Source organism: Schistocerca cancellata, chromosome 1, assembly GCF_023864275.1.
Source record: "Schistocerca cancellata isolate TAMUIC-IGC-003103 chromosome 1, iqSchCanc2.1, whole genome shotgun sequence".
In the NCBI taxonomy this organism is placed as follows: domain Eukaryota; kingdom Metazoa; phylum Arthropoda; class Insecta; order Orthoptera; family Acrididae; genus Schistocerca; species Schistocerca cancellata.
Genome location: NC_064626.1, coordinates 76,179,683 through 76,200,762, shown reverse-complemented (window position 1 = coordinate 76,200,762; position 21,080 = coordinate 76,179,683). Strand labels below are relative to the sequence as shown.

At 40.5% G+C, this 21,080-nt stretch overlaps 1 protein-coding gene across 2 annotated transcripts in view; it reads right to left on the bottom strand.

Annotated features, from left to right (window-relative positions):
* The window catches only part of LOC126165396 (SPRY domain-containing SOCS box protein 3), a 72,309-nt gene extending 51,742 nt beyond the window's left edge, over nucleotides 1-20,567 (bottom strand). For both annotated transcript variants that reach the window (XM_049920315.1, XM_049920316.1), the window contains exons 1-2: nucleotides 20,044-20,567; nucleotides 10,593-10,783 (exon numbers count right to left, since the gene is read on the bottom strand). In XM_049920315.1, coding sequence (XP_049776272.1) covers nucleotides 10,593-10,783; nucleotides 20,044-20,164 — 312 coding nt within the window. In that variant the 5' untranslated portion in view covers nucleotides 20,165-20,567. The remainder of the gene's footprint in view (nucleotides 1-10,592; nucleotides 10,784-20,043) is intronic.
* Between the last annotated feature and the right edge of the window lie 513 nt (nucleotides 20,568-21,080).

Genomic DNA, 21,080 nt, shown 5'->3' with positions numbered 1-21,080 from the left:
TCCCCTTTTTCCCCAGTTTCATCCTTCTCGTGATTTTTCACGTGTATTTGGGTGTATTTTTGTTAATTTTTGGACATAATTCTACATTATTTACATAATTTTTCACATTTTTTTCCACCACCATGGATCCTTGTTGCTTCCATCTGTGTGAATACAGAAAAGTTTTCGTATCCCTAGCCAGAACCCATTCCCACATATCATCCCTGCGTTATTGCTTGGCTCATGGAATCCCCCCAAATGGCATAACCATCAAATTACTCCTCTCCGGGTGCCACCCATCCTTCTATAATGACCTCCATCTGTTCAGATTCCACCAATTCTTAGCCCTCACCAACATAGTCGTGCAAAACCATATCAACCAAGCCCAAATCTCCTTGCAGTACTTTCTCTCCATCCGCAAAATTCTCCTGTTACGCAATCCCAAATTCCTAGAACCTATAACGCACAATGAAACTCTTGCCATCCAGGAACTAGAGCAACATGCACAACGCCACGTCAAAAAGCTCTCCACTCTGCTCACTTCCTACTCCTGCCTTGGGAGTACCACTGTCCACCACACCTACAACAACCTCCAAACCTTCTCCACATCCACTCATAGCTTTCAAACCGTGTCTCGCAGACCTACTACATTTACATCACCCTCCAAAATTCACTCCCACCATCACACAGAATCCAGTATCGAAACAGACCCAAAACACAGTCACGAATCTTTCCTATAAAAGCCTTAGCCCCACAGAAATATCAGTTCTTTCCAAAGGCCTCACCTTTTGCCCCACTCTCAAATTCAATAATGCAGGACTTGTTAAAGACCTCCTCTCCTTTTCTCAGTCACTACAATGGAAACACTTTTACGCCATCAACCCTACAAATCAGTCTCAACCAAAGACCAATGTCGAACCCTGCCTAATTCAGTTCACTACTCCATCCAACCATGATCCACCCCCACCATCCCAAAATCACCCCCTGTTAACTTCCCAGAATTTCTTAACCTCAAACCTTACCTCACCATCATTCCCCAAATCCCTCAACATGCAAACTAACCTTACATCCACAGGAAGAACCGCAGTCCACCATCTAAAAACTGATCGTGACCTTATAATCCTACCTGCGGATAAAGGCTCCCCCTCTGTTGTTTTGAAGCGCAAGGTTTATCTGGCAGAAAGACTCTGCCAGCTGTCAGATACATCAACTTACGTACCTTGCCACAGTGTCCCATTCCACAAATCCAGCAGGATTTCCAGTCACTCCTCAAATCCTTAGGCCAATCCCAGAACCTCTCCCCGGAGTCCATCCCTCTGTTCATCACCACCATTCCCCACACTCCTACCTTCTACACACTTCCTAAACTCCATAAACCCTACCACCAAGGTTACTGTGCCCCCAGTGAGAGACACTCTGCTCTCATAGATCAACACCTTCAAACTATCACCCCTATCACCCGGAACCTACCCTACTATATAAAAGATAACAACCGTTTCCTCCACTGACTCTCGACAGTTTCTGTCCCTTTACTATACGGTGCCCTACTCATCATTGTTGATGCCACCTAACATACCTAATGCCCATGGCCTTACCGCTGTTGAACACTACCTTTCCCAACACCTGACAGATTCCAAACCAGCAACCTTCTTCCTAGTCCCCATGACCCAATGTATCCTCACCCACAATTACTACTCCTTTGAAGGCATTACCTACAAACAAATCCAAGGTACGGCAAGGCACCATCCTATACCAACCTATTCATGGGCCATCTACAGGTATCCTTCCGAAACACCCAGAACACTAAATCCGTCACCTGTTTCAGATTCATTGATGACATCTTTGCGATTTGGATCGATTGTGAGGACACCCTATCCACATTTCTCCAGAACCTCAACAACTTCTCCCCCATTTGCTTCACCTGGTCCTACTCAACCCAACAACCCACATTCCGAGATGTTGACCTCCACCTCAAAGCTGGCTACATCAGTACCTCTGTCCATATCAAACCTACTAACCCCCAGCAATACCTCCACTTTGACAGCTGCCATCCGTTCCATACCAAGAAGTCCCTTCCATAAAGCTAGCCACCCGTGGTTGTCGCATCTGCATAGACAAGCGGCCCCTATCGAAATATACTGAGGGTCTCACACAAGCCTTCACAGACCATAATTATCCTGCCCACCTTTTACAACAACAAATCTCTTGTGCTTTATCTTTCCAGTCTACCACCACCTCCCAAAGTCTCACCGTCCAGCCACAGAGGAGCTTTCCCCTCAGAACTCAGTACCGCCCAGGACTGGAGCAACTGAATTACATTCTCTGCCAGGGTTCTGACAACCTCTCGTCGTGTTCTGAAATGAGAAATGTCCTGCCCACTATCCTTCCCACCCCTCCAAAAGTGGTATTCCGCCATCCGCCGGACCTACATGACGTACTCATCCATCCCTACACAACCCCTGCTCTCAACCCCTTGCCTCATGGCTCATACCCCTGTAATAGTCCTAGATGCAAGGCCTGTCCTATACATCCTCCCCTCCCCCAGCACTTACTTCAGTCTGGCCACGAACATCACCTATCCCATCAAAGGCAGGGCTACCTGTGAAACCAGGCATGTGATCTACAAGCTAAGCTGCAACCATTGTGCTGCATTCTATGTGGGCATGACAACCAACAAGCTGCCTGTTCACGTGAATGGCCACTAACAAACTTTGGCCAAGAAACAAGTGGACCACCCTGTTGCTGAGCACACTACCAAACATGACATCCTTCATTTCAATGATTGTTTCACAGCCTGTGCCATATGGACCCTTCCCACAAACACTTGCTTTTCTGAATTTCAAAGGTGGTAACTCTCCTGCAATGTATCCTATATGCCCTAATCCTCCTGGCCTCAACCTTCATCACTCATTGTCGTCTCCCATCCAGTCCCTTCTCCGTTCCCATTCCAGCACTACACAGCTCTCATTCCTCCATCGAATCCAGTCTTTTTACTTCTCTCCTTTTACGCTACCTCCCCCCTTCTCTGCTGCGCTCTGTCTTATCACCCAACCACACATACACTCTTTCCACCTTGCTTCTCACACTCCCCAACAGCACTTCACTGTCCGCCACCCCTATCCTACTATCCCTCCCCCTTCCCGCCCCCATCCTCCTCCTTACCCCCACCCAGTCGCCACTCCCATCATGCACTGGAGTTGCTGCTTGCTGTGTGGCTTCAGTTGCCTGTGACTGCAATTGTGTGTGTGAGTTGCATTGTGTGTGTGTGTGTGTGTGTGTGTGTGTGTGTGTGTGTGTGTGTGTGTGTGTGTGCCATCTACTTTTGATGAAGGCCTTATTGGCCATGAACTATATTTGTGACAGTCTTTTTGTTGCACCTATCTGCGACTTAGCATCTCTGCTATATGTTGAGTAGCAACTTTACTTTTCACATTATCTTTCAATTTAGTTTTAGAGTGAAGTTCTCCACTTATTTAACCAGAAGAAAGCCATACGGTTACCTTCTATACTTATATTTGGATAAAACTATAGATCTGAAATTAAATTAATTGTAATAGAATCGTAATAAATTACATTACAGTCTAAACAAGGGTTAAGCAGGAATGGGTGGAGAGTGATGGCTAGAGTATTTGTCACTGTCTCTGATGTCCCCATTTCAAACACCAATAATACTACTCAAACAGCAATAACACTGTATTTCCTAACTGAAAAACAATTCTAGAATCACATTAGTCAAGAAGAGGGTGTGCCCCATGAGCACTTGCAATCTGCAAAATGTTGCACAGAGTACAGCCTCTGACCCGCAAACAAAAATTTGTTGTTATTTTTTGTTTTATTTGGCCTCCTGAGTTTGTAGACTATTTAACCATAGAAAAAACATGTTTACATAGAATACATAGTAGCGCAGCGAAAATGCCTATTTACAGAACTGAAAAATCATATCCTCGCACAACAGTTATTTCACAAATTGTATAACTAAACTAGACATTTTTATGTTATCAATTCATACTATTTCTTAAATTTAATAATAAGAGAAACAGATAAATGAAAATATGAATATGATTAAAATCTATAGATTTTTCCATTTACTCTTAGGGGAATGCGCAATCACTTCATAAAGGCAAGTTGTTTTTAGAAACCAAAAGAAGACACTGAAGAAACAGAGACACACACTATTCTTATACGCAAGCATGCACACCTGACTGCATACTCTGGCAAAGTCTTCAAAAATTCCAGTTGTTCATTGTCAAATTTGGAACACGAAAACAAAATGTGATTTTCATCAGCTTCTGACTCAGAATCTCACACACGTGCAGGAGAATTGTAAATATTGATTTTATACAGACATACAGGAAACAAGGAGAGTATCAACAATGTAGGAAAAGATAGATTACCATTTATCGTAAAGAATACACGTTAAGTTGCAGACGTGCACAATTAAAAGACACTTACACAAAGCTTTCAGCCTCGGTTTTCGTCAGCAAAAGGGAAACAGAGAAACACACTATTCTTATACGCAAGCATGCACACCTGACGCACACCTGACTGCCTACTCTGGCAACTATCAAGTGGAATGGCAGCAGCAATTTGGAGAGGGTGGGGAAGATGGAGGAATAGTAGTGAACAGGTGGTGGGACAGAGGAACATTGTCTGCAGAGTGTGCAGGGAGTAGAATGCCAACAGGTATGGCGTTGGGAGGTTGTGGGGCAGGGAGATGAGGAAAAAAAGGAGCAAAAAGAAGAGTGGGGAAGATAAGAAAGGTGAGGCGATGATAGGACAGAGTGGGTGAAAACTGTTGGGTGGAGGGTGTGGGGACAGACTGTTACTGTAGGTTGAGTCCAGGATAATTACAGGAGCAGAGAATGTGTTGTAAGAGCAACTGCCATCTCTGCAGTTCAGAAAATCTGGTGGTGGAAGGGAGGATCCAGATTGCTTGGGTCATGAAACAGCCATTGAAATCAAGCATTTTATGCTCAGTTGCATGTTGTGCCACAGGGTGGTCTATTTTGCTCTTGGCTGTCACAGTTTGGCAGTGGCCATTCATCCCATAAATATAAAAAGTTGTGCAATGGTTGCAGCAGAGCTGGTAAATGACATGGCTACTTTCGTTGGTGGTCTAGTCTCTGTTGGGGTAGGATAAACCTGTGACAGGACTGGAATAGGAAGTGCTGTATGGGGGCACAGGGCAGGTCTTGTACATTGGTCTTCCATAGGGATATGATCCTTGTGGCAAGAGGTTGGGATTGGGAATGGAATAGGGATGGACTAAGATGTTTTAGAGGTTGGATGGGCAATGGAATACCACTTTAGGAGGGGCAGGAAGGGTCTTGGATAGGACGTCCCCCATTTCAGAGCATGATGACAGGCAATCAAAGCCCTGGTGAAGGATGTGGATCAGTTGTTCCAGTCCGGGGTGGTGCTGGGTGACACAGGGTGCAATCCTTTGTGATTGGTTCTTGGGGATGGTGGGAGGCGTGGAGACGTGAGGGGAAATGGCACAGGCATCTGCAGACTAGGATAGTGGCTGGCTGTGAAGGCCTTGGCAAAACCCTCAGCATACTGAGCAAGAAAGTTCTTGTCACTGCAGATATGGCATCCCTGGGTTGCTAGGCTGCATGGCAAGGATTTTTTGGTGTGAAAGGGATGACAGCTGTTGAAACGCAGGTACTGTTGGTCGTTGGTGAATTTAACGTGGACAAAGGTGCAGATGGAGCCATCAGAGAGGAGGAGGTCAATGTCTAGGAAGGTGGCATGCTAGGTTGAGGAGGACCAGCTGAAGCAGATGGAAAAGAAAGTGTTGAGGTTGTAAGGAAATGAAGATACGGTGTCTTGACCCAGAGTCCAGATCATTAATATATCGTCAACGAACATGAACCAGATTAAGGGTTTGGAATTTTGGGAGGCCAGGAAGATCTCCTCTATATGGCCCACAAACAGGTTGGCATGGGAGGGTGCCACATGGGTGCCCATGGCTGTGGTGCAGATTTGTTTGTATACTTTCCCTTCAAAGGAGAATAATTGTGGATTAGGATTAAGTTAGTAAGGTGTATGAGGAAACAAGGCATGGTTAAATAGAAACCGAATGGTGGTGGAAATCCTAGACTGCTGCAAATGCATCTTCATAAACCACTGCCTTGTAAGAATTTGAGGTTGTAATGCCACATTATATCCACCTTTCGTTTGTTAGAAAACATTCCACATCTCTTGCCACGGCTGTTGTTTTCCGTGACTCTTAACTTCACAAAAGTAGTGTGTATATGGTAATTTCAAATCGAGAAGAGTTCCTGTAGATGAAACTAGCTTCTCTAAGATGTCAACTTCCTCCTTACGGTGGGTGCTAACATGGGAATGCAAACGGCAGAACGACTGTCTGTGCTCTCCATTTACAACAAACATATTCCAATGACTCATTCAAAATATAATGGTTGGTTGTTTTATTCCATCTTTGGTGTTGTATATTTTTAACAATAATCTGAGAGTCGGACACAATTAGTATCTTTAAGAAGGAAGTTGAAGATACAAACTTGGTTGCTCACAAAATTGCGACTGTCTCAGTCGTAAAAATTTAAGCACTCTTAAGCAGTCTGTAGGCTTTACTAACTTGGATCTGAGAGCATAGAAAAGCGCATCCAGTGTTCTCCTCTTGTGGAATTTTGGATCCATTGGTATATATACAGATATAACCAGACCACAGTGCTTCAAGGAGATGATTATATCTGCAATTTATGCTAATATTCACCAAGGTTGTAGTATTATTATAGCAGATTCGAATCTGGCAGCTGAGTGTGTCAAGAACGTATTCACACAATAAAGCAAATGTGAAGAACATAACAAAGAATGGATGATAGGAGACCAAGAGTCAAAGACAGTGCAGACAGCCTCCTCATATGTCCTGACACCTGTGTGGAAGTAAATTGACCTTTTTTTAAACTCAGAAACTGCTTCTTTCTCCATTTCCACTGTATCATATTCTGTCTCTGCCCATTGCATTTTGAGTTGCTGTCAGGCTCACTGCAGATGATAAACACTAGAACTGTCACAGTGTCATATGCTTTAACCAATGTACAAACTACTGCCTACACCTAAATACACTTTAGACAACCAAGTGAATGAGTGAGCATCTTGTTACTACAAATGGCAACTGGCATGTAAATTGGCTAGTAAGCATGCAGATGCAGAAGAGTCTCTATGCTAGGAAATTTACGTAACATATGTTAACCATACCTACTCACTTATTCACTCTTCTGTTCATTATATATTTTGTATTTAAGATTTCCTAAGGGCTTCAGGAAGAATACCTCTGCCTCTAAGCAAATCTTGCTGGTGATATGGTTCATCATAATGTGGACACTGTTTTTGTGTTCAGGTGTAGCAGACTGCTTTGGCACCTTCCAGTCAACATTATAATAACTGGAATCGGTCATGACCAGATGACACTGGCCCCAACCAGCTGAGGATGTCGATGGTGAGTCGTCGAAAAACCACGAAAAGACAACAACGGTGATGGATAAATAATGACAACAACATGACAGATTGCTAAGTCTTGAGAGTAAACCGAACTTAGAGACTAGACATAGCAGTATCAAGAACTAAGGAACGAGAGCACAGTTTGAACACAACTGATGTCAAGGCCCCTGCACTGCTAGCTTTACTGAGCAGCTGTGGACACCAACAGGTGGGCGCATGGGGCCTGGGTCACACCTAGTGCTTAGATGGTGGCAGCAGCACCCGCAAATATTAGGAGCGTCGCCTAGGTCCATGCATTCTGGTGGGCTTTCGAACTTGTCGGGCAGGGATACCAGAGGTCTTGCTGAGAATTGGCCTGTTCTAACTGTATACGGATACAAGCTCAGGAGTACTTACTGGAAAATAGATTATGCACTCCCAACTAAGCAAAACTATGACAAAATTACCCTGTAGTAGTGCTGAAGTATGTAACACGACCTGTGCTCTACAGAAGGGAGGTTAGAACTTGATACTGAGCTCATTAGAAAAAAGCCTGTGTAAACACAGTTTGAAAGATTTTTTGGTAGCCAACTCCTCCTATTCTATAAATGAATTCATGACAGAGACTGTCAGACCAGCTTAAGTAAAAATGTTTCTTTGATTTCAGCTTTGACACCACTTGATCGCAACAGCCATAAAAGATTAGTTAGTTTGTGGATGATAAATTTATTAAAAGTGCATAACTATGCTTCATTCTGACAGTGTATTAATTTCATAAATATCAGCAGTTCCAGTTAACTGTAATGTATTCCCATATCTTGACAATCTCCTGATAAATTATCAAGGAAGTGAGTATTATAATTAAATGTTCTATGTTTTTTTATGTTACATTTTCTGAAATGTTCCACAACCTTGAGAATCATCTCATTTCTGGGTCTGTGGAATGAAAATATACCTAATCTCTAATATAATCTATGTAAATATCTCAGTGGATAGTGATGGGAAGAATATTACTACAGGTCTGTTCAAAGGAAGCACTTGGCACACACCTCACACAGTTTCGGGAAAACAGTGGAAACGTCATTGTGGTCTGACCCCCTTCTTGTCCAAAATATGAATCCAGCATCTTAAGCCCTGCATCTGTCCACTACATAAATAAAGGGCAAGCCATAACTTCCTACATATGCTGTTACAGCCAATGAGGAATGAGTGAGAAGTGGGATTTGTCATGTTGCAACACTGCTACCCAGTCTTCGTCAACAGGAACGAGGCCTGTATTAAGCTATTAACTACCACCCAACTGGGAATTAATTACTTGTGTTGCCCCACAAGGTACCATCTTACGGCTCTCACTTTTTCCTGTATATGTGACTTCTGATCAGTAATATTATCGGATGCCAAGTTTATTTTATTTGCAGATGATAGAAACATAGCGATAATCATCAAGAAAGTAGAGTTTTACGAAGATAGATTTATGAAATTTTCATGGACATTAATAAATGATTCCTAGCAAATTCTTTATTACTAAAAAAAAAAAAAAATAAAAATATATCCAGCCCACAACTTTGAAGAGGTAGTTCCATACTGTGAAGATTTTTTCTGCTTTGAATAAATTTTCATGGCCATGTGTTGCAGAGCTGGGGAGTAGAGTTTTGATCTATGCGATTGTAACATGCTATTAGCTTTGTTTCTTGTATCACACATAGGCTGAAAAGGTTTCCTATAAATAATTCTGGATTATTATGTACGAAGATAACCATTTCATAAATGTAAATACAGGGAACAGTTAAAATATTCAGATCCCCAAATACAAGTCATCATGAATTCCCAAGCTTACCATTTACATGTTTTTACATCTATACTTTGCAAACCACTGTGAAATGCATGGGAGAGGAACAGCCCACTGTACCAGTTATTAGGGATTCCATTCATGTATGAAGTACAAGAAGAATGAGTGTTATATGCTTTGGTGCATGCTGTAATTAGTCTGATCTTGTTCTCGCAAGCCCTATGGGACAGATGTGTGAGGGGTTGTTATATAGTCCTACGGTCATCATTCAAAGCCAGTTCCTGAAACTTTGCAAGCTTACATCAGTTCACGTCAATCTTGAAGAGTCTCCCACTTTGTGACAAGTTTGCAATTACCTTGCAAATGAAAATATGTTTAACAGTTTTTTTATTTATTCTACAAAGACCGTTTCACTTAGTATCTGTGGAAGATGCAATAGCATATCTATAATTTTCTTACATATAGTGTATTACTGTTTTTTGGCATGTTCTACTTCTTTGGGTATCTTCTCACTGAGGATCTATGGAACAAAGAACATATCTAACCTACTCTATCAGCGCCATGATATTTAAGTAAATGACAGTCTCTGAGATCAGATTCCAAATGGGTTTTCTTTGTGTAAATCCAGAACGGTCTACTCAATTTCAAAATTATGTTTTTTTTTTATGTTCAGAGCACAGTTGGCCTCTGCTTCAGCACTGGAGTCATCTTAGCAGTAAGGTTTCTCTGCTTCATTTTATCCAATTGTTAATGTAGGTAGCAGGCAGTAGCACTGGGTTACAAGTCATTGTTGATTCTTTCTAGGAGACTGTCCCAACATACTGAACAGAATGGACATCAACTGAACTGTCCAAATTACAAATGGATCTTTGATTTAAGCTGGTTACGAATTTACTTATGTTTTACTTCAGTCTGTCTGTTTGCTTAAAAAAAAAACTGTATATACAAGTTTTAAAATAATTAGTACATGTATTAGTGCCAGTATTAATCATTGGAGTTCATCACTGTTATACTTCGTCATCATCATCCATATCCATTTCTGTTTCAGTTCGTTGTGTAAGGTGCATAAGCTGATAAACCTGTTACCACTACTGACGCCAGTGCAAACACTCCTTAGTTATGTTGTACATGACAATTTGGAGGGGCAGGGGAGGGGAAGGGTGATTGGAGACCACGTAATAATAGTAGCTGTCTCCTGCTTTATACTAAACTGTCCTACACAAAAGAAGCCCACTAACAGCTAAATATTTCTAAATGCTTAAAGCTAATAGCAACTGTCCCACTGCATTAATAATAAAATGCTTCTGTTCTTTGCGCACACACACACACACACACACACACACACACACACACACACACACACACACAAAAAGCTTACCACATCTGTCCCATACAAAGGTGTAAGCATTTTTATTTCCCAATAATAATCTCTTCCAGCTTCACACGGTGTGTCTCCACGAACTGCAGCAGTGCCTGAGCTATAGCCCGGGTGAAAGAGTACTCCCCGGTTATTACCAACTAAGTGTGTATCTGGCGTACAAAAGGCATCATCCCATGCCCACTCGTGACCTAAAATTGAACAGAATGTTTTCATAATTATAAAACAAACATGTGTAATATGAACTGAGAACCCTAAAGCTGACAAATAACAGGCTGGAAGACTGACTATACTCACCGAGTCACATGCAAGAGAACAGAGAGATTCAAAGATAACGCAACACTAAACTGTGCCAACCAAACAAGTTTGTAAGATAAAAATACATAATGCATTATATAAATGAAAAACAAAATTGACCGGTCAACATTACTTTATCAACATACAATAATAAGCTGAACCCTGTAACAGATGTAGTAAACCACAGTATCAGATACTGCAAGACGCAAAAGCCTAAGAGTTCAGAAAGGAAAATGAAAGGGTAGCCATGGCTACAATAGTAATTTAAAATAACAAGAAAAATTTAAGGATCTGAGCAAAGAAAGCACTAACCGACGAGAGCTTACATTGTGTCATTGCATGTTGTGTGTCTGGTTAAATTCAAAGACGAATAAACATACCATATAGCATTTTTCTAGCAGTATATATGGAACTATTTATTGACAACATAAGGTACAGTCAAAAACATAACAGACAACATGATCAGTCTTAGCAGTGTACTACAGCACTGTTTTTATGTTCCTGAGTGATATAGTCAAATGCAGGTTTCAGAAATTTGTTGTAACATGTAAACACATATCTGTGTAGTACATCTAATAATGATTGTCATTCTATGTATGCCAGAGATCCAACTAGAAGATAATCCTAGCTCAGCCATTTTCAATTCTAATGTAATTTTCACAGAATGTACCTAAGACACTTTATGAACTTCTGCCAAGTTCCAGCATCATCTGTAACCTGGTGTAGGTAGTAGCATCATTTTTACAGAAGCCACTTTCTTCAGAACTGGAAGTATGTGAAATATCCTCAAATTCGTCAAGTCGCTTAAAAATTATATGGAGACAAATTATCCCTGTATTTTACAAAGGACTTGACAGTGAGTAAAAAGCAATGGAAACATTATTAGTTGTCAGCACACATTTTCAATCTGCCTATCTCAAAACTGGTGAATTATCAACTCTCTTTTAAAAGTTTTCTTAAGCATGTAAAAAAGAAATACCAGTTCCCAAGTCTTAGTTGGGTTTCTATCAGATTCCCAAGCCATTATTCCTTCTTGTTTACTTCAATGCAGTTGATATGTGGTGCTGATTATGATCGCTACTAGCACATTATATTGTTACCCCACTAATATTGCAATGGAGCCATATTTATTTTAATTATCTGCTGTTTAAGGATCAAATAGCTCCATACAAATGCGTAAGATTAAGGCATCTTCACCTTCATTTGTAACTTTACGAATATTTCCAATCCACAAATTTTTACCATACACACAAGCAAAATACTGGAAAGGTTGGCACCAAGTGGAGTAAACCTCTCACCAATGAAGCCAGAAGAAACTGAAGCACCTATTCGCAACAGCAAACCATAACACATGGATAGATTAAAGCAGTGAAATACTGACACCAAGAATGCACGCTTATTTTCTCTGTAGCATGCAAAACATCAAATGTCTTGACATGTAATATTGTTACATCTGTTAAACCAAAGAATACAATTGTAACCACAAGTTGATGAAAGCACATAATTACTTTTCATTATGAGTCTCCAGCAACCCTGCTGCCACGATTGTTTCTGAAGGGCCCTTTTTTTTGTAGTGTACATTAAGCTTCATCAGAAAGTCATGTATCCACCAATTTTATATACCACAAATACTGCCTTATTAAAATATTTAATGGTCTACACAGAATATAACCAATTCCAAGAGCAGCAACAATGCACCAGTTACACATTTTACTGGTAACTGGAATTATATATGCTATATGTTCTAATAGCTGAACTGGGGGATGCGTCCCTGACTGAAAGAAAATGTGCTTCGCACTGAAATTCTCAACATTTTAAAACTCCTAACACTTCCAAACCTAGGAGACTCATTCCCCAATCTTACTGACTTCACTGGAGGAGACCAATGAGCCAACAATTAATTGGATAATTGCAGTTTAGTATGTTATAGGCACAATGACATCCTATAAACAATTTTAAATGCTTCCTCTGAAAATTAATTAGAACAAATGGTTTGAAAGCCAACTTATGATGTGAATACATAAGATCTAATGCCAACAAACAGACCTGACCTCTTTGAGGATGTCCACATCAAAACTGGTATCATAGCTCGAGAGGCAATTGGAGCAACAATTGCTGAAGCACAAAAGAAACTAAAACAAATAGTCATATTTACATATTCAGTAAAGTAGGTAAAAAGGGAATTAGCATCAAGAGGAATATTCAATACTAGTTGTCAGCTTTGACCAGTGACATACTGACAGTGTCTGACGTGGTGTCACTTTTTTGTGTGTGTTTTCAGTTTCATTGTTACAAGGTGAACCCAATGAATGTGCAAGCAAAAAACTTGGTTGTGGGGAGATATTGATCTGAAACTTAGCCTGTCTGAAACTTTTGCCATTAAATTCATGTTATAGTCGCCATGTTGTTTACACCATGTGTCACATGTTTCCTACATCACTGGTCAAAGCTGATGACTAGTATTCAATATCCCTATTTATCTGGAGATTAACAGAAGTGTGATACCATTTCACCAACCCACAACCAAACTGTCTTCTTTCAACCTAACCTAGACCTTGGGCTACACTACAGATTAGTATGTCACCACAGCTTAGGTCCCAGAACTTAATATAAAAACAAAAGAAATATTGCCAGTGCTCTGCTTTCTTTCTGTATGATATCATTACATTGCAGAACAAAGTCATCACCTGATATTGGTAGAGACAGTTGATCTGCACAATTTTACCAGAAGACTTTTAACAAAACCTAAAGAAATTGAGGTAAAGTGGCACCAAAGACAGTTCCCAGACATCTATGGACAAAAGGAACTGAAATTGAAGATAGAAAAGCAAGAATAAATGCTGAACTCCACTTCCAAATCTAGGAGTATGCCCATTGCCTCAGTTTAAGTCTTGCACCATTGCCAAGATAGTGATAGTGTTGTTGTTGTTGTTGTTGTGGTCTTCAGTCCTGAGACTGGTTTGATGCAGCTCTCCATGCTACTCTATCCTGTGCAAGCTTCTTCATCTCCCAGTATCCACTGCAACCTACATCCTTCTGAATCTGCTTAGTGTATTCATCTCTTGGTCTCCCTCTACGATTTTTACCCTCCACACTGCCCTCCAATGCTAGATTTGTGATCCCTTGATGCCTCAAAACATGTCCTACCAACCGATCCCTTCTTCTAGTCAAGTTGTGCCACAAACTTCTCTTCTCCCCAATCCTATTCAATATCTCCTCATTAGTTACGTGATCTACCCATCTAATCTTCAGCATTCTTCTGTAGCACCACATTTCGACAGTGTGACACTTATTAATATTTTAGAAAACCCAAAGCTGCATAGATGATGCTGAGACATGTAGTTTAATATATGGGTTCGCAAATGTCAGGAAATATCCCAAAAGTGAATGACAAATGTTGAACATGTGATGTTACCAGATGACGTATCTCACTGCACATACAGCGACTGGGCATGTCAATCACACCCTTGCCAGTACAGGCGGTGTCACACATGGCTCTGCTAGGCTGCTCTGTTTTTGAACAGCTTGTGTAAATGTGATCTGTTGTAAAGGTTGTTACAAAATTACTGTCCTCGCTCTCTCTCTCTCTCTCTCTCTCTCTCTCTCACACACACACACACACACACACACACACACACACACACAGGTCATTCTGGAAACATGTAGGTCATTTATTACCGACAGCAATGCAATTTGGAAGCTGATACATATTTACTTGTGACACAACGAGACAGGTTTTCATTCCACTGTACTTTACAATTAACCTGCAGAGACTGCAAGACTGGTAAATAAAAAACAATGAATATTACAACATAAACATAAAATTGTCTGAAGCAATGCAAAAAAATTACTGCTTGGCAGATGCAAGACTTGAACCCTGAGCACTACACACTAAACTCCCACATGTAGGCCTCGAGCAACACCAACGTGAATACTTGACTTCAGGTGGGATGGTTAGGTGTGACAGACCAATGGGCTCTGCTGCTGCACACGTGGCATAGCATGTCATCTGGCGATGTCACATGTTCAACATTTTTCCATCCACTTTTAGGATATTTCCTGACATTTACGGCCTCATGTGTCTTATATTAAATTACTTGTCTCAGTGCCAGCTATGTGAGTTAAGGGGTTTTTCAATGTTAATAAGAGTCACCCTACAGATATTAGTGTCAGTGGTGTTGAGAAACAGAACTGAATGAAACCATAAGGCCCAATGGAATCACCAGCAGATTCTATACAGAATTTGCAGCTGAATTAGCCCCTCTTAACCATAATACAAGTACACAGAAGATCCTTTGAATGACACTCTTATTCGGAGTTAGAAGAAAAGCATAGGTCACACCTGTATAAAAGAAGGATAGCAGACACGATTTAAAAGATTATCATATAATTTCACTAACTGTTTGAGAATCTTAGAACACACTGCAGGCTCACACATAATGTTGCATGTCAAACAAAATACCACATCTTTGTCAGGCAGCATGCATTTCAAAAATAATGGTGATGCAAAGAACCTACTACAGATCAATCTTGAAAAACTTTTACTCACAAGCATTTGAAGACAGAAGTTAATGATACTGTGAAAGCCTATTACGATGTTTCAAGAAACGGTAGTAATGAGGAATCTACTACAGCTTTCTATGTATCACTCCCACAGGGACTGAGAAGTATAAGATTAGACTAATTACTGTGCGCACAGGCATTTAAGCAGCCATTCCTCTAGCACTCCATACACAAATGTAAGGGACAGAAACCGAACGTGTGATATAACTGAAAGTACCCCCTACTGTTACACTGTTTTGCTGAGTATGTATATGTGAAGGTAGACATCATAATCTAAATTTTAAAATTTGCAGTGAAGTATGATTTTGAGTGCATCACATCACATTAGTCATTCATCAAGTTTCACTGATCCCATCAAAAATGAGAAGTAAGGCATAATTAGTGACCAAAGGTGTACCTTCAAAATCACAGAAATTTGGACACTGCATAAACAATATACCCTATAGGACATCGCTTACTACTAGTTGTGCTTATGGCAGCTTATTTTAATCCAGTCAATCAACATACTACCCACTGCCAAACAGCTCTGCAACAAATCCTTCAACCTCAACAGAAAACCTCCCACTCCTGACAACTTGCAGGAGGTGTGGAATGCCCTTTTGAATTTGTAGGTATCTCCAAATTCTTGTTCCATGTCAGATGGGAAGCCACTGTTCACGCTGAAATACAGATTTCCATTCTGCATCTTAGCCAAGAAGACAAAAATAAAATGAAAAACATTTGTGTGCATTGTATTGTGATTGCACAAATTCCCATTCAGCTGAAGATATTTTTTTTTTTTACATCAGAAAGAAGCAACAACAACAAGTAACTATACTGGGGAGTGAATGCAACAATTCAAAGTTACATAATGAGAGTTCTGCACACAGTACTCTCAAAGTTTGGTTCCTTATCCTCCCTAGCTTCACTACCCAAGGATGAAACACCACAAGTCAACAGGGAGTGAAAATATGCAAACTATTGAAGCAGGAACAAGAAGACACACTTCCAATTACAGAAGCAACCAATTCCAACCATCTGCTTTGATCCATTACGTCACCAATATGGCAGAAATGACCATTCTCAATGTCTCCAATATGGCGCCTATGACGTCATTACCTAAACAGTACAGCAAATACTAAAATACATATAAAACCAATAAACACACCTCCCTCCAAAAATATAATAAAACTAATGGGACCTGTGTGGGAAATTGGGGGGTTCTGGGTGGGGGCAAACTAAATATAAACACATACAGACACACACCATGATCCCAAACCACACAAAACGACGACATAAAAACACCACAAAATTCCCATATTCCGCTGCACTTACAATATCGACAGGAATTGGTCACTTCCCTTCACCTACATAGTTCAACCGCAACTGTCAATACCAGAAAATAAAAACCAACTACTCCAAAAATTATAATCACACCACAACTATCGATACTGCAAAACCAACACTTAAAACAACATAAATTGGAATTGGACACTGGACACTTCCCTTGACCTATATAGGTCAACAGCAACTCACAATAACAAAACACCCATAGCTACAACACATTGGAATTGGACGCTTCCCTTCACCTATATAGGTCAACAGCAACTCACAATAACAAAACACCCATAGCTACAACACATTGGAATTGGACGCTTCCCTTCACCTATATAGGTCAACAGCAGCACCAGATACCAAAACACACATAGCTACGACGACAAATTGGAATTGGTCACTTCCCATGCCCTATATAGTTGAAATACAACTGATGATACAAAAAAAATTGAAATCCAGTACTTCCCCTAAGATACATAAACCAACCACAAGTGCCGATACCAAAATGTCAACCACCAACACATGCAGTAAATAACACACACACACACACACACACACACACACACACACACACACACACACTTAAACAAAACAAAAAAGCCAACCAAAACTAACCCCCTACTCGCATATTCTGCTTCCATACGCCGCATTTCACTATCTTTGCCACAAGCCCAAAGAGTTACAGAAACTTAATGACGGACATGTCGTCCCCCATTTCTGCCCACAGACACGCACTAGTAAACTTATAAGTCATATCCATACCTAACAAAAGAAGCCACAAATTGAATTAAATGACTTACCGCGTGACAAACAGCAAACCAATAACATCAAACGACACCACAAGAAGATAAACACAACGGAAACTTAATTCTTAACTTAGCTACTGAAACTAATTTCCATTCTCGTGTAACACACATGAGCAATAAATGCACACTTCAAGCACCGGCTCTCAAACAAACCCAATACACCACATAACACGCGGACCATACACACAAGACACCACCAACCCCAACAAGACACTCATAATCTAAACACCGCGTCGTCATGACGTCACACACCACAACACCCTTATGTCACGGGTCAAAGCCACTGGGTGGGATCGGACACCTCCATTGACCCCCACACAGCGCTTTGTCCAGTGTATGACCATTAAAATCTATTTCTGGTGCTATCAAATGCTCTTGCCCATATGAAACTGCACAACACGAGTCTCTGTGATCTCAAAACCTCAACTGCCCACAGTGAACCACCTGAAGGTTTGCTCAGCTACCATCCAAGCTGAATTCTGCAAGGCACAATGAATTCATGAATGACCCAGTCCAGTAATGCTGGAAGCTTAACCGAACAAGGAAAAATGTACGTTCATTTCTCAACAATAAACAATTTCTCTGTGGTTACTGAACAGAATGACATGATCTGCCTGCATGTCACTCTTTATTAACTAAGACATGGTCCTTTCAATGGCAATGCGTACAGTCAATGCCATAACTTCTAAAGTCATCTGAACATGCTATTTAATAAGCAATGTTTGCAGAGTACAGTACCATCTGTCTTGTTATAACAATCTGATGTAATTTAATTATGACAATGTGTTGGTTGTAGACAAAGCTAGCACAGTGGCACTATCGGACTGGAAACAAAGTTTTTGCACAAACCCAATGGAAACATTGTCTTCAGTCACTGGCTAAATGACCTGCCCAGAAGTAAGATGCATAAAAGTCCAGTGTACTTTTGCATCTGAGAGTTTCCTGGCTTCAAGTGAGAACTGGATATTCATGCAACCAGATTGGAGACCCATAGTGCACTAATAACATAACACACCCCTTATAACAGCCGAGCCATATAAGTGGTAAGCAATTGTATGAAGAGTGTTATTCAATTACTAGTCTTCGGCTTTGACCAATGCCACTGGAAAGATGCGAGAAATGTCTAAACATGATGACTGTAAGATATCTGTAACGACTTTTCCGAAAGGGCTAAGCTACAGATCAGTCGGCTGGCACAATCACGTTTTTAACTTTCACATTTGTTGGCTTTGCCAAGTCTCGACCAAATGGATCTCAGCCACAGTTCACTCTGTCATCACAACGAGGTTTTTTGCTTTCTTGTTAGTTGGCTTCAGCAACTGACAACCAAACTGAAAATACTACCCAAAGGCGACATCACAGAAGCCATTAACATCATGTGACTGGTCAAAACTGACAACTAGTATCTATATTCCTCTTGGCCCAATAAATGGTCTACGATTCACTCCATGTATTGGCAAGTAATGAAAGGCACAACAAAACAACAGGCACTTAAGGGTTCCCATTCAACAAAAATATTTATGATGACAGAACATGGAAGGTGAAACAGACATGCTGAAATGATGGCACACGCAAAGTACATGGAGAACATTTATAATGTGAAAGAAAACTTACCCCAGCTGGGGTTCACTGAAACTTTCAATGCCACTTCACCAACTCACTAAACTACTACCTCTCATCCTATCCTAGACACCAGCCAACACTATGATCAGTTTCTCAAAACAAATTAGGTATCTTATTCACATTTGTGGCTTCAGCAACAGTTTTCAACCTAACCTAGACCTTGGGCTACATTATACTCATACTGTCGCCACAAACTAAATTGCAAAACAGATATCGACAACACAAATATTGTCACTGATAGGTTACCGTTCTGGATATCTTCACATTTTCGAGGCATATAAAATCACATGCTAAAACTTTATATAACTCGTCAAAGTTGACGGTCGGTATCCATCTGTTATCCTGACCAAACAGCTGGGTCTGAATAATAAATCGGTGCAAACTATTGTAATTCTTTTGACTGAGAGCTTTCAGTCGAGATAAAACTTAAGTGAGAGTCTGTTCTTGGCAAGCAAGGTAAGAGAGTCGGCTACTTTACCAAATATTTGTAAATCTGAGTCTACCAAAAGTATCGCCATTGCACGGCTTTACAAATTTAGAATAAGTAGTCAACAATTCTTAGAATTCTCCACTTTGAATGAAATTATCGTGAATATTGGCGAAAGCCGTGTTCTCAGTAAACACTAGTTTTTTCGTAAATAACTATGAGAAGCTAGCGCATCGTTCTTTTTCTCATCGAAATTACTCAATGGAATAATGCAGGCATCTCGTGTAATACACTTTGACAAAGCCGCCGGTATCATCACATCCTATCTAGTTCTGACAGTCCCGTGAAAGTTTAAGGAAAGGATAAATTTTACAGATACATGTTTCCCTATTTACTTCAACAGTAACTTAAATGCACTTACAGTCCGCTTCTTCGCCGCATCGACATGAGTCTTGGATAGTTTCAACACTACAGTGACAAAAGGATGATTCTCTTCCTGGACCACCGGCACCACAAATCGGCATTAGCTCGACAGCAGCCATCAATTCAAGGTTAATTTTTGTATCGACGAATGCTTGTCTGCGTTGAAATCAAACACTACTCAAAACACTCAAGGATCACTCTTTGTTATATTCTGGTCACTGATCTCTATGTCTTTCAATCTCGGAGACGAATTTGCAACCTGGTTTGAGCACTCTCAACAACATAAAACTTTTTGGTAACGTTTAAACACCAGGACAACTTCACGAAAAATAAGATAGGTAATGTGAGAGCCGTTTCGTAGATATTTTAGATTTTGTTTTTTAAATATCTTGACAATAACAAAGTGGCACCGTCGCAATTCTGCAGCACTGTGTACATGTAACTTTGAAGTTAAAGTGGCAGCGCTGCAACGACCTGCGGCTCCGATCCACACAGGCATCTAAAGCTAGCGAAATGAGGGATGCTCAACTACCAGAACTACAGATAGATGGCTCTAGCGCGTGCCGGCCAAAGTTCATATCATTGAGTGTCCGCCAGAGATCACTGGTGTGCGCCATATCTGAATTTGGCAAAAAACCAAGTGTCAAAACACGGATGAAAATGTTTTTCGTTCTGCGCCCTCATAAGTCTTTTATATTGGATGTTCTAGATATCTACACATCAACATAATGAAGTGTGTCTAATCTAGCGAGAAAAAACAGTGACAGTTCTGCTATGAAATTCCTAAATTCGAGTGTGTTTTGGAAGTTTGACAAGCTGACCTATAAATCGTTTAATATTAATTTTATGAGTGCTTTACTTATTTGCCCGTTTTAAAACACTATTTAAGATTCAATGGAGGTCAACAAATTACCTTACTTGCCAAAGCTTTTAACTACAGGTATAATTCAGAAAATCAAGTGTGGAAAACAGTGAAGACGTCTCTTGGAAAAAAAAAAAGTTGACATCGTTTGCATTTGCTTAGCGGTATCTTTA